The 16,741-nt window shown below is 33.6% G+C and overlaps 1 protein-coding gene across 10 annotated transcripts in view; it reads left to right on the forward strand.

The window, feature by feature from the left end:
- Positions 1 to 16,148, forward strand: part of LOC148601984 (ATP-dependent chromatin remodeler Mi-2-like) — a 37,433-nt gene extending 21,285 nt beyond the window's left edge. For 2 of the 10 annotated variants that reach the window (XM_088555795.1, XM_088555790.1), the window contains 13 exons: positions 107 to 198; positions 376 to 901; positions 1,084 to 1,249; positions 1,456 to 1,584; positions 2,557 to 2,827; positions 3,458 to 3,590; positions 4,696 to 4,796; positions 5,782 to 5,876; positions 6,215 to 6,553; positions 7,186 to 7,263; positions 10,372 to 10,452; positions 10,914 to 11,021; positions 14,118 to 16,148. In XM_088555795.1, coding sequence (XP_088411921.1) covers positions 107 to 198; positions 376 to 901; positions 1,084 to 1,249; positions 1,456 to 1,584; positions 2,557 to 2,827; positions 3,458 to 3,590; positions 4,696 to 4,796; positions 5,782 to 5,876; positions 6,215 to 6,553; positions 7,186 to 7,263; positions 10,372 to 10,452; positions 10,914 to 11,021; positions 14,118 to 14,182 — 2,184 coding nt within the window. In that variant the 3' untranslated portion in view covers positions 14,183 to 16,148. Of the gene's footprint in view, positions 1 to 106; positions 199 to 375; positions 902 to 1,083; positions 1,250 to 1,455; positions 1,585 to 2,556; positions 2,828 to 3,457; positions 3,591 to 4,695; positions 4,797 to 5,781; positions 5,877 to 6,214; positions 6,554 to 6,979; positions 7,025 to 7,185; positions 7,264 to 10,371; positions 10,453 to 10,913; positions 11,038 to 14,117 lie in introns of all 10 variants that reach the window. The other 8 variants (XM_088555792.1, XM_088555793.1, XM_088555797.1 and 5 more) reach the window with 8 other exon arrangements.
- The last annotated feature ends 593 nt before the right edge of the window (positions 16,149 to 16,741 follow it).

Below are 16,741 nucleotides of genomic sequence, written 5' to 3' on the forward strand. Positions count from 1 at the left end.
TAAACACTCAATTAGGGGTTTAGTTGCATTGAATGTATTTAAATTATATGTACATGTATGATGTTATTCAAATGCTAAAGCAGGAATTGTTTTATACTCTGAACAGGTGCTTGGTTTTAATGCTCGACAGAGGAAAGCCTTCCTCAATGCTGTGATGAGATATGGGATGCCTCCACAGGATGCATTCAATTCACAATGGTAGGTTCAACACATAAAATAAGGATTATTTTGTTCAGTTGTTGGTTGTCAAGTATAAAAAGTTTGAGAGGACTTACATGAATCATTTTTTTCTCGACCGCTTAAGGTTTTGTCAAGGGCTTTCTGAATGAAAATAATTGCAAGTGAACTTTTTTATTTATTTTTTTTTGTATCTAGGCTAGTCAGAGATCTCAAAAACAAGTCAGAAAAAGTGTTCAAAGCCTACGTTTCTCTCTTCATGCGACATTTGTGTGAACCTGGAGCAGATAACTCTGAGAGTTTTGCTGATGGTGTTCCAAGAGAGGGTTTGTCTCGACAACATGTACTAACAAGGATAGGTATTATGTCATTGGTGCGTAAAAAGATACAAGAGTTTGAAGCTATCAATGGTGACTTTAGCATGCCCTATGTAAAAGCCAATGAGGCAGTTGAAAAACTTAAGAAGGAGAAGAATTCCTCAGCAACAACATCAGCGGCAGCTTCTCCTGCTCCTGCAGTAAAGGAGGAAGTAAAGGAAGAAGTGAAAAAACAAGGGGAAGATGAAAAGAAAGAGGAGGCTGCCAAAGATGGTGAAAAGAAGGAAGAAGCAAATAATGTTGAAGTGAAAGAAGAAAAGGCTGAAGAGAAAACAGAGGAGAAAATGGAAGTCGATGAAAAGAAAGAAGAAGCAGCTAAGGAAGAAAATGGTGAAAAGAAAGAAGAGGTAAGATCTTGAATACCAAAAACAGGTTTTTTGAAGAAATAAATATCTCACTGGAAACAATAGTTGATCCCCACAATTAGAATATTGCAAATTTAACCACAGAGTTATGAAAGCAGTTGTACACGTGACAAAATTCCTTACATAAAACAATAGATTTTTGAGATACAAAGATTTTTTTTCAGGTGAAGGAAGAAACAAAATCAGAAGAAAAGCCAGAGGCTATGGAAACAGAAGCAAAAAAAGAGACCATAGAAGAGAAAAAGGAAGAAGACGAATCCAAAGAAGAGAAGAAAGAAGATGAACCCAAAGAAGAGAAGAAGACTGAAGATGAAGAGGAAAAAAGTAAAGGTGAGTGTAAACATTGATGGTTGGTTGTAGTTTTGAAAGTGGTTACAGCTGATGCTATGTTCTTCTGGGGTTTCATTTTTGCCAGTACAATTTCATTAATGATGATGAAATTATATGATTATTTTTATTTTAAAATGAGGACTGAAATTAAAAGAATTTGTTAAATAAATGATACATATTTAATTTCATGTAATTTTTTTTTCCAGAAAAAGAGGCTGAAGAACCCAAAGAAGAAAAGGAAGGAGACAAGGAAAAGAAAGATGAAGAGGAAAAGAAGGTGGAGGTGAAAGAAGAGAAACCAGAATCTTCAACTGATTCTAAGGATTCAAAAGAAGGTATGGATTCATGGAGAAAGGTTTTGAAACTCAATGATTTTAAATTTAGTCATTTAATTATTCCCCACTTTTTGGGTAGGTTTTTTTTTAGTTTTTTACCTTTCAACTAATGTACAGTTGATGCTAGTTAAGTTTAAGTCGAAGGGACCAGGCAAAAGTGTTGGAGTTATCCAAGGTTTGTTTCATCCGAGGCGGGATATAACTGGAACTGTTAGGTGGGTGATTGTTTCTACTTGTACATATACTTTACTTTATTTTTAGATATTTTGTGTGTGTTTTATATACTGTTTAAGAGAATGGTTTTTTTATTTTTTCTTTATCGGATATTAGTACATAAAATGCTGCCTTGAATGATTCAAATCAGGAATATTGTCAAACCACGTGCACTACGTATTGCTATGATTAGATTTCATATTAACTAGTGTAACGAATGTATAGTTATTGAAAATACACTTACTATGGTCTGTTTGATGTGTAAGTCAATGTTATGATACCATTTATAAAAATACAATTCATGTGTAAAATTTTATTACTGAAATATCTGATATTACAGATTGTGGGAATTTGGATGTGTGATTAAAAGAAATTGTTGCTTCACACTATACAAGCTATTTTAAATTAATTAAATACTCAAATCAAGCCATAAAGGTGTCAACAAGAATTTACATTAGCCACACTAAGTGTTGTTAAAATCAACTTTGTTCATGGTTTGTAGTAAAACCATCAGTTTTCCAACTAATAAGTTGACTTCGAGACATCAGGGTTAATTAACCTCAAAGCCCTATTAAGCGCACTGGTTGAAAACCTTGAATAATCTGAAGTAAAATTGTATTGGAGTAAGGGGAGTTTGTAGGGACTCTGAAATTAGTTAAATTTTCCGAAATTTCAACTCTTCCGAGTTGGACTGTACTTGACTTTTTAGGAAGAGACACTAGTATTCAGTGGCTTTATTTCTTTCTTTGTTTTATACAGCTGAGTTAAAGGAACAAGATGTGGAAAAAGAGAAAGATAAGGAACAAGAACCAGAAAAGGAGAAAGAAGCCAAGAAACCTGAGAAGAAAGAAACAGGAGATTTAACTAAATCTGAAGAGAGCAACCAGAAATTCATGTTTAACATTGCTGATGGAGGCTTTACGGAGTTACATACCCTGTGGACCAATGAACAGAGGGCACTGCAACAAGGCAGAGAACATGAAGTGTGGCACCGACGCCATGACTACTGGTTGCTGGCAGGCATTGTCACGTATCTTTGAATGATATTGATGATATATTTAGGCTTATTTATTTGGTTTACTAGTCAAGGGATCATACTGAAACTTTACATGCAGTTTCATTATTCATTGGGTTTAGACCAACTTGTCTGTAGAGAAGAGACAGTCTGCCATGAACTACCTGAAGTTGGTTGTTATTATAAAAAAAAAAGCAAAAAAAACCCTTAGTTTTCTGTTGATTGCTTTTTTTTTTTCCTTTTGGGCAGCCTTGAAAGCATAATTTAGTATGTTACAGATATCATTGATCTAACTTCTCAGCATTATTGAATCTGTCAAATGTCACTCCAACTTACCTCCAGTTAAAGTTTTTACGTCTTACTTAATTTCAAAATTAATTGATTTTCAGGAATAGTGCATTTCTTCAGCATATTACTAAACTGAGTAGATAAGAATTATTAAAAAAGAAATTAAAGGAGAAAAAGATAATTGTACAGATTCAGGTATACTTAATGTATAATGCCTTTGTTGTGAAAGCTGATAAAATTTTATAAACCTTCATAACTTTGTTCTTTCAAACTCCCTGGTAGGCATATTGAACAGTCATTTTATGTTTGTATTATCATTAGAAAAGTTATACCTTTATTGACCTTAATCTATGGTAGTCATGGTTACGGGCGTTGGCAGGATGTCCAAAACGACCAACGATTCCAGATAATCAACGAGCCATTCATCAGTGAACAGGGCAAAGGGAATTTCCTTGAAATCAAAAATAAGTTTCTTGCTAGAAGATTTAAGGTAAGGGCATAGCTATAAGGAACTTTACAGTTATTAACAAGGTTTTCTGTTTTCTCAAGTCAAAAATACTTAAACACCAGTCTTATTAGGGGAAAAAAAGCCATAATAACAAAACATTGTTTTTCTAAGGGCTATTCCAGAAATAAATGTATGGGGGAGGGAGTTGGGAGGCATTTTTAGTTCACCTGGCCAAAGGCCATGTGAGCTATTGCCATCACTTGGCGTCCTTCGTCGTCGTTAACAATTATGCAAAACTCTTCTCCTCTGAAACTACTTGACTAATTAGAACCAAACTTGGTATGAATGTTCCTTGGGGTATCCTGCATAGAACTAAAGTGGGGATTTTCGATTTGTCGGAAAAAAAAACATGGCCGCTGTTACTAAAAATAGAACATAGGGGTCAGACAGTAGTTTTTCACAGATATCTCAAAAACCGTTGGGTTTATCCGAATTCTTTCAATCTGAAATGATCCATATTAGGACTACAAAAGTCTTCAGACTCCTTGTAAGAGTTATTGCCCTTGAAAGGGGAAAAATATCTTTTTTTTTTTTTTAGTTTTCAGTCAATATCTTGAAAACTATGATAGATTAAAAGAAACTTTCATTTGTTGAAAAGATCTTGTGTTAGTCCTACCAAAGACTCCTTGAGTCAAAATTGTTGGACAACTTCTTGTTTAATTCATTGCCTTTGAAAAGCAAAATTCAACAAGGTGAGCAATTCAGGCTCCTGGGAGCCTCTTGTTTATTGAACCTCTCCATGCATACAATTTTAATTGACTAATTTCTTTTATTGTTAGGGCTATCTTAAATAACAACCACCCATCAAATTTTAATAGAGGTGCCTCCTGACACCCCCTTACAATTCTGGAATAGTCCTTTATACAATTGACTTTGAACTGCCACTTAGAATATTACTTAACTGACTTTTAAAATAGTACTTTTAAAAACTGCTTCATAGCAAATTAATTTACTACAATGGCCTCTGAAGTCGTGGTAAGATCAAATTTTGAATTTTGCAAGAATGTTGAAACTACTGATAATTCATTTTGTTTTGCATAAATTGCTGATTTAAATGCATTTTGTTCATGTACATGTATTTTTGCAGCTTCTTGAACAAGCATTAGTAATAGAAGAACAGTTGAGGAGAGCAGCCTATCTCAATCTCACACAAGATCCAAATCACCCTGCAATGGCTCTTAATGCTAGGTACTACTTAGAGATAAGGTTTTGCATTGATGTAAAATTTTTGTTCAGTAACAATAATGATAGAACATGACGAAGGCCATATTTTAAAAAAAAATTATTTTTTATCTTATTTTTTTCGAGAAATTCCTTTGAATTGAACAATACTGTAATTGTGCAGGATGTTCAGATTAGTTAAATCAAAGGAGTTAACTAAAATACTCCATGGCAATAAAACTTTACTTGAATGTGAGATATGGCAAGAAATAAGAGCCATATCTCCGCCACGAGACATGCTTTCGTTTTTAATGATCAATGTTAAATAACAGCCACATTCGCATTGTATATTTTACCTTTCTGTCAAGCGCACAGACGAATCTGTTAACTAATTAAAAGTCTATTCCGGACTGGATATGAAAATTTCCGGATTTTACTGTGATAAAAATGGCAGATGCATGAGGGTTTTTAGGGATGCAGTGGTGCCTGAGAAACTAGCATAGTATTTGTTTTTAGCCTAAAAGAGTTCTTTGTGTTCTTTGCTTGAAAATTCTACTCTCCTTTTACAAATAATGGGAATCATGTGTTAAATACTTAACGTGAAAGCTAAAAAAATGTCCCAAGAAAATGAAAATTTTCTAGGTTTTAGTACGTAATTGTACTGTAAATTGAAGAATTACTTTAATACCCATTAATTGGAGGTATATAGAGATAGGGGTGTCCTTCCATCTTCAAAATATCTTAAACTCCCATTATACATTTTCGATGCTGGATTTTTCTCTAAACCTTAAAAAATAAAATTCTATTTTCAGCTAGAATTTCAAAAACACAATGATTTATGTATGCATTAGTTTCAGGATTTACATTATATTAAAAAGGAAGAATCTTCAAAATGCAATAATACTAGTACATTGTATCTTTGATAATCATAACAAAAAAAAACTGTTACACACGTGTATATCCTGTATAGTTTAATCTATTCATTTCTTTCTACATTTATTTCTTTTTCTAGATTTGCTGAGTTGGAATGTCTAGCTGAAAGCCATCAACATTTGTCTAAAGAATCCTTGGCTGGAAACAAACCAGCGAATGCTGTACTTCACAAAGGTAAGGAAATCATTTATTTATAAGTGTTAAAAACCAAATCTTTAGTTGTTGAAATAGATATTTTGGAATGTATTATGTTACAAGTACTGATCAGTTCAAAATTAAAAACTAGAAAAAAAATTGGAACATAACCATACACTCTGTTAGATAGATCAGGATTTGGAAATAATTTATTGTAGACATAAATATATTATAAAACAAATTTTTTTTTTTGGATAAATGATTGTTTCACTCAATTGTATTGTAGTATTTCTTCTGCTGAATATAGTGAAATTCATTATACTCCCACTTATTAGAGTGAGGGCTATATTGTTAAAATCCAATATTTTTGTTTGCAGTACTAAATCAACTGGAAGAACTTTTGAGTGATATGAAGCAAGATGTCAGCCGTCTACCAGCAACACTTGCTAGAATTCCTTCAGTCAGCCAACGGTTACAGATGTCAGAAAGGAGCATACTCAGTCGATTAGTCAATCCAAATCAAGCTACTACTGCAGGTCAGGTTGTCACCACGGCACCACCCACCGTATCACAAAGCACTATTGCCATGACAACGTCGGCTGGAATATCACAGTCGGCTTACCTTACGGCTGCCAGCCTCCCTGGGGCTTATTCTCCTAATCTGCCGGCAGGCTTCAGACCTCAGTATGGCATACCACAGCCTCCTTTTGGCCAAGGTAATGCTGAATGCTGTGTCATTGAATTTTACCTTAATTTTTTTCTCCAACTCTTTTAAATTCTTTGCTGTGTGAATGTCTAAAAAACAGAAGTTTTCACATCTTTGCTAATGTGTGTTCTAATGAAAGTAAATGTGAAAGTTTCTTCAGTAATTCTTTTTTTTTATACTAATTGATTGCTTAATTGGTTTGTCTCTTAGTAAGAAAGAAAATGATAACTGTGAATAGTCTTGCTTTGTTGTAACTAGCTTTAAGGCATTTGCTTAATATGGCATGAGCTATTTCAGGGTTTACATTTATTTAAATCCAAAAAAAATTGTATGATTTGAGATTTGAAATTCAAGCAGCATTAAAGATCTTTGAAATTATGTAGAACTGACATTCAATAAGTAACTTACAATTGGTATTTTTTTTTTTATAATTTAGAGAAAGAGAATTATCAAAAACATGGAGGTCGAAGCCTGTTGCAAGGTCTGGTGAAACGCTAATGGCATAAATGTCAATTCACATGCATGCATGTAACTCAATCTCTTTTTATCCTGAAAGGCCTTAATCATGCAAAAGAGTTTTTTCTCATTATAAATGTATATATAATGTATCACACACATTAATTTTTAGTCGCACTGTTTCAGGGCCATTGGGATTTCCCATTATTCCTGGGTTACCCGGGCAACCTGATATAAGCACAACAATGTCTGCTATGTTGAGTGGTAAGATCTGATGTAGTGTAGCTGCCTCTATTTTTATTTTATTTCATAGAATTTGTTTGCTGCTTTGCTGGATTTTTATTTTCTTTTTTGTTGTCAAAATTTTTGCATCAATGGTAGAGCTGTTAGCAATTGACTGATTATTTTTTATACGAATGTTGCTGATTGGGTTTTGTATGTACACATAGATGGTATATATAATCTGCTGCCTTGGGCTTGTGCATATATATTGTATGCTCTGTTTTTATTTTTTTTATCCAAATAGGTGAGAAAGATGTATTGAAGAGAACATATAATTGCATGTCATAAAATACTTAATACAAAACTGTGTCAAAGAAGAAATGGCCGGGTTGCCATGAAGTACTGTTTGTACTGGAATTGCATCCAACAATATGGGACCCCATACTGAAGTCACATACCAAGTTTCTTGTGAATGTGATTTATAGTTGTGGAGAAAAATGTTATGAAACATTTCACATTTGACTGGAAATGTTGAAAAATATACCAAACTGATAATCAGGAAGTAGAAGTATGACAGATGTGAAATTCCATCCCACAATACAGGACACTATATTGAAATGCAGTAAACATAATAATTCCTGCTATTTTCGGAGAGGACAGAATACCATGAAAAATAGTAAAAATTAATTTTTAACACTATATAATGCCAAACCTTTTTGAAATTGCGAAAATTGAAACCTGCAAATGTGTTTGCTTGACAGAATCCATGAAAATGTTGCCCAAATTTCACATTTGAACAGAAATGTTGTAAAATATACCAAAGTCAGTCAAGAGGAGGTAGATGTACGACAGACCTGAGACTCCTTACTGAAGTTGAATACCAAATACCTTTTGGCTGTGATTTATAGTTGCCTGGAAAAAAAATCTTGTGAAAATATTTTCCTTGTCTGCCTGACTGTTGTATAAGCTCACTTGCATGAGTACAACCCTGCCAAAAATGGTTAAGCAATCATTTTTCAGAAATTCTTTTCATGGGCTTACTTTTTTGTTAAGAAGAATTAGGTCAAGTAATGCAACACTTTTTACGATGTCCAATGTCCAATTTTTACGATGTTTTTTTTTATTTTTCAGATGAATTGATTTGACTATATGTTTATCACACTTAGAAAGAATTAAATTATGATTGAGTACCTGTAAATACCAAATCTTTGGTAGAACTTGTATTCGAGTAATTGTCTTGTAAATTTTTCATTTTTTATGCATGGATTATCAGGTATTAGCTATCAGTCAATTGCTTACTCTATTTTTTAGGTGTAGAAGAAAGAGTTAAAAAAATATCAATTTAATGTTGTCTATCGAACATACAAATGCTGCACTACATTACATTGTATCACTCTGCTTAATGTAACCTTTGAACTATGATCATTAGTTGGTTATTCCAACATGGTCATGGATATGTTGGATGTAGAAGTTCATTGTCATGAAAAGGATAGCAATGTCATGAACATTACCAATTTTTAAAGGCTTTTTGGGGATATTCTAATACATGCAGTATGATTGGTTGTGTTGTACCTCAACTCAAGTATTTTTGGATAGTTTTATTTTTTTTATTGTGACAGAAAGTAAACAATAGAAAAACTAAAATGATTAAGCGTAAGTGTTTGCAAGAATCAGGCAAAATGTGAAAAATCAGAAATATGCATGTCAAAACCTCACTGATCTGACAATGGAATATCACTCAAGGATACCTATTCTATTTGAAAAGACCATTATTTAATCTCTGCATCACTTGGCTTTGCTCAGAAATTTTTCAATAGAATGTTAGAAAAATGAGGTTTTTGACAGGTATCTGCCCTTGAAATGTTCATTTTCAATGCATTTCAATGAAATTATAACTCAATGCACCAACATGATATGGAAAATCTTGTTTTTTTATTGACTGATGGTGCAAATAGTCAAATTACACACATAATGATGTTTTTTTTTCACCTACTGCCTGATTCTTACGGGGACTGACACTTAATAGATTTTGACATTTTTTTAGTGGATAGGTTGATCAGGGCTGTTCTCATACTAAATGCATGAGAAACGGGACACTTAATAAAGGTTGTTCCTGTATTAAATGTATGGAGGATGAGAACTTTTTTCTCTCCCCTGTTGTACAATACATAGAATGCCACTATGAATATTTGCACTCCATGTATGTTGAGGCCTTTTTCAGGTTGCTTTATAGTATGGGTTTTGCCCATCATTAAAGACCGTGTGATAACCTGTAGAAATTTAATTGTTCATTGCTTAACTTTAGGTGGATGACTGTCTCATTGGCAATCACATCTCCTGTTTTTATACACTATACTTACAACCCATAATATGTTAGAATACATTATTGTCTGTCCTGGCCACCATTTCACAAAGCACCAACCAATGGGAGTCACGTGCACATAAGTCTAATGTAAGCTTAATGACGTGGAGTTGATCCACCAAAAAATCATAGCCTGAAGACGATTTTTGAAACAACAATTTAGTCTTTCAGTCAAATATGCATGGATTTAGCTTCAAATTAAACTGAGATTTTGGAATGAAAAATTAAAATATTATTTACATCATTGACATTGCTACCCTTGCTTAGTGATGCTTATGGTTAAAGGTGAAATCTTGCGATTATTCCAAATAAAATACATGTAATATGTTCTTATACTGTACCTGGCTCAAATGTAAGATGTCAGTGTATTACTGGTATTTGCCTGCCTTTTGACAGGCATATTATGGTATACAGCTGTATGTACAAAGAGAAAGGGGTTGCTATAGTGGAGCTTTTTATTATTTTTTATTGTTTTATATCTACATGTTAGCAATATATATAGAATTAAATTTAATACAGCTTCAGTTCAATAGGTATGCACGTTATTGTTGTTTTTTTTTTATGAATAAATAGCTTTACACTGAAATGCATGCAGTTAAAGTACCAAAATTTAATTACATGTCTTTAAGACTCAGTAATTCATTGTTTCTCGGATGTCTTTTAATGTAAATTTATATCATTATTTTGATAATGTGGTCTTCTAAACAGATGACTGTGTTTATCAAATCTATTAATTCTAAAACAAGTATTTTGAACAGTGTATGGTATTGAGTAATTTCTACTTTTAGCTGGTATTCCAGGCCAAGTTTCTGCCCTGAAGGGTCAAGTACAGCCTAGTCCATCTCACAGATCTCCTGCTGGTACTCCAGGTAAGTTTCCATGGAAACAGAAAAAGGTTTAGTTGATTCTTTTTCCAGTTTCCTGGATAATATGTTCTTGTGTTAGGGTGTGTGTTCAAAGCATTTTGATGGTGAGTTTGGTGTCAAAAAAGTCTGTATAATATTTAACACTCACTTGTTATTTGGTACATGAATGCTTGACAATCACCAATTTTAACTTGTGGAATACATAACATACAATTAATGTTGATATGATTTTCAAGATATTTATTTGCACATGATAAAACTTGGTTTGTTTATAGATTTACATGTGGTTTTATATTGAGAATTGTGAATTTGACGAAGATAAAAGCTGCAAGACTTTTTAACAGTATTAACTTTCATGATAGTGGCTTTCTTTTAACCAGTCAGTGGATGAAAAAAATGCTAGCCTCATCTCCAGAAAACTGTAAAAGAATTCTAAGTTGTTTATGCTCTCTTTGCTGAAACAGGACCTTCTGGATTTGAGCAGAGCCCATTTTTGCCAGGAGAGTCTTTTCCTTGGGTGGTTTCATCCGAGGCCATAAACAAGACAATTGAAAAGACCTTACTTGGTCAAAGTACGTCTAAATGAAGGCATGTGACTATTTCACAATTTAAGCATGCTACCTAAAGCTTGTTGGCTTGATACTTGTGTTATGCTTTTGGATTATCAAGCTTGATTGTAGTCGGATTTAAACTGGAAATTATCAGGAAGATATATGCTTTCATATATTATATTGTTGTTCAGTTGAAATTTGATTTTGTAATTGTTAACCTCATTCATATGTCCAGAGTCGATGTTGTATTGTACAATTTTATGATTAGGTTTACCTATCTAAAGAGTTCTTGGTTGGAAACATAATTATTTCCCTCGCAATGAAGTTGTGAAGGGTATAATGTTTTTTACCCATCCGTCAGTCCGTCGGTCAGTCCATCTTCAGTTTTCCAGACTTTTTTTCTAAAGGCTTGCAGATATTGATATTTATAGTACGAAGTTCATCATGATAAGTTAGATTAATTTTCGTTCTGCTTTGTTAATTTTTACCGAAATTACAAGCCTTGAACTTAGCAAAATTCACAGGAAGAAATGTTTCCGGACTTTTTTTCTAAACGCTTGCAGATATTGACATGGTTTTTGTTAAATAAATTCACCATGATAAGTTACAGGTCATGTTTAATTTTCCTTCTGCTCTGATGATTTGTATCGAAATGGCGCGCCTTGAAACTTACCTAAATTCACAGAAATAACCTTTGCAGATATTGACATGGTTTTTGTTTTATAAATTCACCATGATATGTTACAGGTTATGTTTAATTTTCCTTCTGCTCTGATGATTTTTATTGAAATTACGGGCTTTAAACCTACCTAAATTCACAGAAATAACCGTTTTTCTGACTTCTTTTTTTCTAAACGCTTGCAGATGGACATGATTTTTGGTATATAATATCACCATGATAAGTTACAGGGCAAGTGTATGTTTTGTTTTGCTAAGATGATATTTACTTTGGATTAACTAAAACTCAAAGAAATCACAGTCTGGAGTTTGAAACTACCATTCTGAGTAACAGAATTTAGTTAAAAGATCAAGGTCTAAAGCCTAAAAACACTCAAATTCCTTTTTTTTATTGGGGTCCTTATACATGTATTTCTCTATGAACAAATTTACTTGAGTATCCAACATTGGTACACGTGGGGTATGTGAGCACGCTCACTAAGGTTCTTTAATAGTTTTTTATAAAATTTTAGTTTATACATGTACAGAGTGTCAGCAGTGTCTTATATATGTAAATACTCAAACATGAAGGACTCAAATTTGAAGTTAAGAAGTGATGGTTGGAATTTTTAACATAGACACAGTTTTGAGTCATAGGAAGCTCTTATATTCCCATTGGTCAAGACTTAACCCATGACAAAATCATTATTTGAGTACATAAAGCTCAGTCACTAATAGGCAAAGCCTAAAATCGTAACAATTTGTGTGTTTTTGTCAACACTTCCTAAAGATGCATCTGCATTTGAAATGAATGCATAAAAGAAGTGGTATGAAAGGTTCAACTCCATTTAAATATTGTATACAGTTGATTAGTTATCCTCGTTGGATTAACATAGGTTTTCATTGGTTGGAGGTGTAACATTGCTTTTGATTGGCTGTTGGTTTATTTTGATGAGTGCATGGCTTTTATGTATTTACAGAAAATATTGCCAGTGAAATTTTGCTATTATATACAGTAAAAGCAGATTGCATGTTACAATAGATATTTTGAGACCAGATGTTTTATTATGTACTTGGATGATATCTTTTGTCAAACTCTGAAAGATTTTAGTTATTAGTTAATGCAAGAAACATTGTCATGAAGAATTTTTATATCCCCAAAATTTCAGAAGGTAAATGAAGATCATGGTGTCTGTCTGGCTGTATACAAATTTTTTGTTACATTTTCTCTACAAGACTACAACTAATTATAACCTCTAGATATTTTTTCACGATTCTGTTTATATTTTGACCATATGATTACAGGGTGGAAAGCAGGGGGTGTCCTTGTTTGTATTGGGACCATATGGTTACAGGGTCGGAAGCAGGGGGTGTCCTTGATATTGGGACCATATGGTTACAGGGTGGGGAGCAGGGGGTGTCCTTGTTAATATTGGGACGGTATGGTTACAGGGTGGGGAGTTGGGGGTGTCCTTGTTTATATTGGGACCGCATGGTTACAGGATGGGAAGCAGGGGGTGTCCTTGTTAATATTGGGACCGTATGGTTACAGGGTGGGAAGCAGGGGGTGTCCTTGTTAATATTGGGACTGTATGGTTACAGGATGGGAAGCAGGGGGTGTCCTTGTTAATATTGGGACCGTATGGTTACAGGATGGGAAGCAGGGGGTGTCCTTGTTAATATTGGGACCGTATGGTTACAGGATGGGAAGCAGGGGGTGTCCTTGTTAATATTGGGACCGTATGGTTACAGGATGGGAAGCAGGGGGTGTCCTTGTTAATATTGGGACTGTATGGTTACAGAGTGGGAAGCAGGAGATGTTGTTGTTAATATTGGGACCGTATGGTTACAGGGTGGGGAGCTGGGGGTGTCCTTATTTATATTGGGACTGCATGGTTACAGGATGGGAGGCAGGGGGTGTCCTTGTTGATATTGGGACTGTATGGTTACAGGGTGGGGAGCAAGGGGTGTCCTTGTTGATATTGGGACTGTATGGTTACAGGGTGGGGAGCAGGGGGTGTCCTTATTAATATTGGGAACGTATGGTTACAGGGTGGGAAGCAGGGGGTATCCATTTGTGATCTAACTTTTCCCTAGTTTTACTTGTGAATTAAAAAGTTGTATCCAGTTGCATGCATAAGATATTTCATTTCTTTTTATGTTGTGAGACCTTGCCGTTGTTCCATTTCCCTAATTATTACAGCTGTGGTAGTTATTCTAGTATTACACCATACTATTTTAAAAATCTGTTAAAATGGGTTAAACTTGGAAAGTAATCTGGATTTCTTTCATTAAAGTTATTGTTTCAAAAGTCTAAAAATAGACTGAAAGCTTCTTTATTGCTACGTTTTATTACCATGCATTCAATGTCTCAGTCAGCAACAGTCAACTTGATAAATAAGTTGTCTAGGAGCCAAACATCTAATTGTTGAATAAACTGATGATTTTTTTTTATTGTAGGATCAGACCACAGCAAGGACCCAAAAATGAACGGAGGAAAGAGTGTTATATGTTTGGATGAGTAGAAATGATTGAAGTGCTTAACATTGTACATATCATGGTGTCTCATAGTCTGTACAGCATTCCATTTGGGTTTTAGTGAAACCATGTCATCTAGGTACATCACTTCTCCATATCCAAGGATAGAAATGGAACTTTTAATAAGAAACACCCCAGGTCCATCCTATTTACTGACCTGTCATGGACTACTGAATTCCATATTCAGATTTTTGTATTTCTTGTCTGTTATTAACACAGATTTCCACAGAATTTAAATCAATTGTATGTGTAGAATAAATATGCTATTGTCAGAGTATAAGATTGATTTCATGCAACATTTAAAATTGTAAAATCTATCAAACTTTCTTTGAAATGATACAGAATACTTCTCAATGGAATATACAAAAATTATTTTGTATTGATATGGTTTTGTCATTGTGTACATGTTTTTCATTATTGTTACATGTTAATATTTCTCATTGTTTTGCATTTGTATCCCCCTTCTAGGCAAAGGGATTAAATGATGCCTATTATGCTTCACAAAACTTGTTCAGGCCAAAGAATAATATGTCTGTTTCCTGCTACCCTACCTACCCTAAACATTTTATGACTATTTTGGCCCAAGCACTTTTAAGTATAAAGTCTAGATTGTTCCCCCATTAACTCTGGGTAAAATGTTTTTTGAAAAATAAAATGACTTCTCTACCTACTCTTATTTTTTATGGCTGGTAGCAGGAAACAAAAATATTATTTCTTTAGGACTAATCATGCCTCACAAATGACTAATCATGCCTCACAAATGCTTGTATTTAATCTTAAAGAAAGTGGTCAGTTAATCTTGACAGTAACTTGGGTTGATTTCAGGGTGTGACCTATTTAAGTGTGACAGTAACTTGGGTTGATTTCAGGGTGTGACCTATTTAAGTGTGACAGTAACTTGGGTTGATTTCAAGGTGTGACCTATTTGTGTGACAGTAACTTGGGTTGATTTCAGGGTGTCACCTATTTAAGTGTGTCATCTTTTTGCCTTTAAGGGAGGGGTTAGTTTAAATAAATATCATGTATCTTGAGGCTTTGAAATATTGATTATGATTTTTTTTTCTGTTGTGAAATCCAACTGAAATTTGAATTTGAAGATGCATGTGTTGAACAAAAAAATGAAAACATTAATGTGTTATGTTGGGTTCTCTAAAATACTTATGGATGTAAAAATGATATTTTATTAAGTAGCAAACATATATAATTAAATTTTTCAATTTGGACGATACACTACATTTATCTAAGGATGAATTTCAATACAGATTTGTTACAGTTTTTTGTAGGACATATCCTGAAGGAAAACAAATGAACCAGAATTCTCTTTAAGCGACTTTCTACTGTCATATTAATCAATGGATGTATATTTTGTAATTTTGATAATGTTATGGGTAGCTGAGCTTGGTTTGCATTCAGGAGCTTGAGGTACATTAAGGATGCAGGAATTAATCATCGATCATAGTTAAAGATATATATAGTAACGTTATTTCGTTAAATGTTCTGTAGATTTTATATTGTTTTCCATGTCACTTAGTTCTCAATTTACAGGTATCTATAGATACTTTCTTTATATAAATTATGCAGTCATAACTGCAAATGCTTCTATAACCAGAAAATAACTCTTTCAAGCAATGCATCCTGAAGAAAATGAAGTGAAAATTGTTTTCACAAATTGTCGTTATGATTTTTTATCATTATTTATTTTGACATGTATAAGTTATTTTTGTATATAAACTGTCTTAATTTTTATAACCACACAGTAGATATTAGAACAATGCAATCAACGATCTTGTAGTGGAAGAATCAGCATTGCAGTGCGATCAACTTAAATATGTAAAGTATCAATGTACTAAGGTTACATACTCTGTTTTAAACACTTGTTATCTTGGTAACCGTATGTTCATTATGACATCAATGTTAAAAAGTGACTGTAGGAATAAAAAAATTCCAGTGGTATTCTTGTTGTTTATAATGTGTATACCCCTGTTTATAACGTGTATACCCCTGTTTATAATGTGTATACCCTATACCCCTGTTTATAATGTGTATACACCTGTTTGACATGAGTATAAAGTTTAATTGTCCATTGTGAGAATCCTACATGGGAACAATGTTATATTTAGAATGAAGCTTTGGCTTGGTGGTGTTCCATACATGTCACTTTAGTGATAGGTTCATATCAACTTTTGTTGACAGGTTCTTTCAACAAGTCCAGAACAGCACAAAAAGGGGAAAATCTATGGGGAAAACTTGGGTGGGAGTGTTAATGAACAAGTCCCTAACAGCACAAAATGGAGTTAAATCTATGGAGAAAACTTGGATGGGAGTGTTAATGAACAAATCCCTAACAGCACAAAACAGTTAAATCTATGGAGAAAGCTTGGATGTGAGTGTTAATGAACAAATCCCTAACAGCACAAAACAGAGTTAAATCTGTGGAGAAAGCTTGGATGGGAATGTAAATGAACAAGTTTCTAACAGCACAATACAGAGTTAAACCTATGGAGAAAACTGGGATGGGAATGTAAAAACAAGTCCAACAAAATCCA

The sequence above is a fragment of the Perna viridis genome, chromosome 12 (assembly GCF_037379345.1).
Source record: "Perna viridis isolate PV_CMFRI_1.1 ecotype Kerala chromosome 12, ASM3737934v1, whole genome shotgun sequence".
NCBI lineage: Eukaryota > Metazoa > Mollusca > Bivalvia > Mytilida > Mytilidae > Perna > Perna viridis.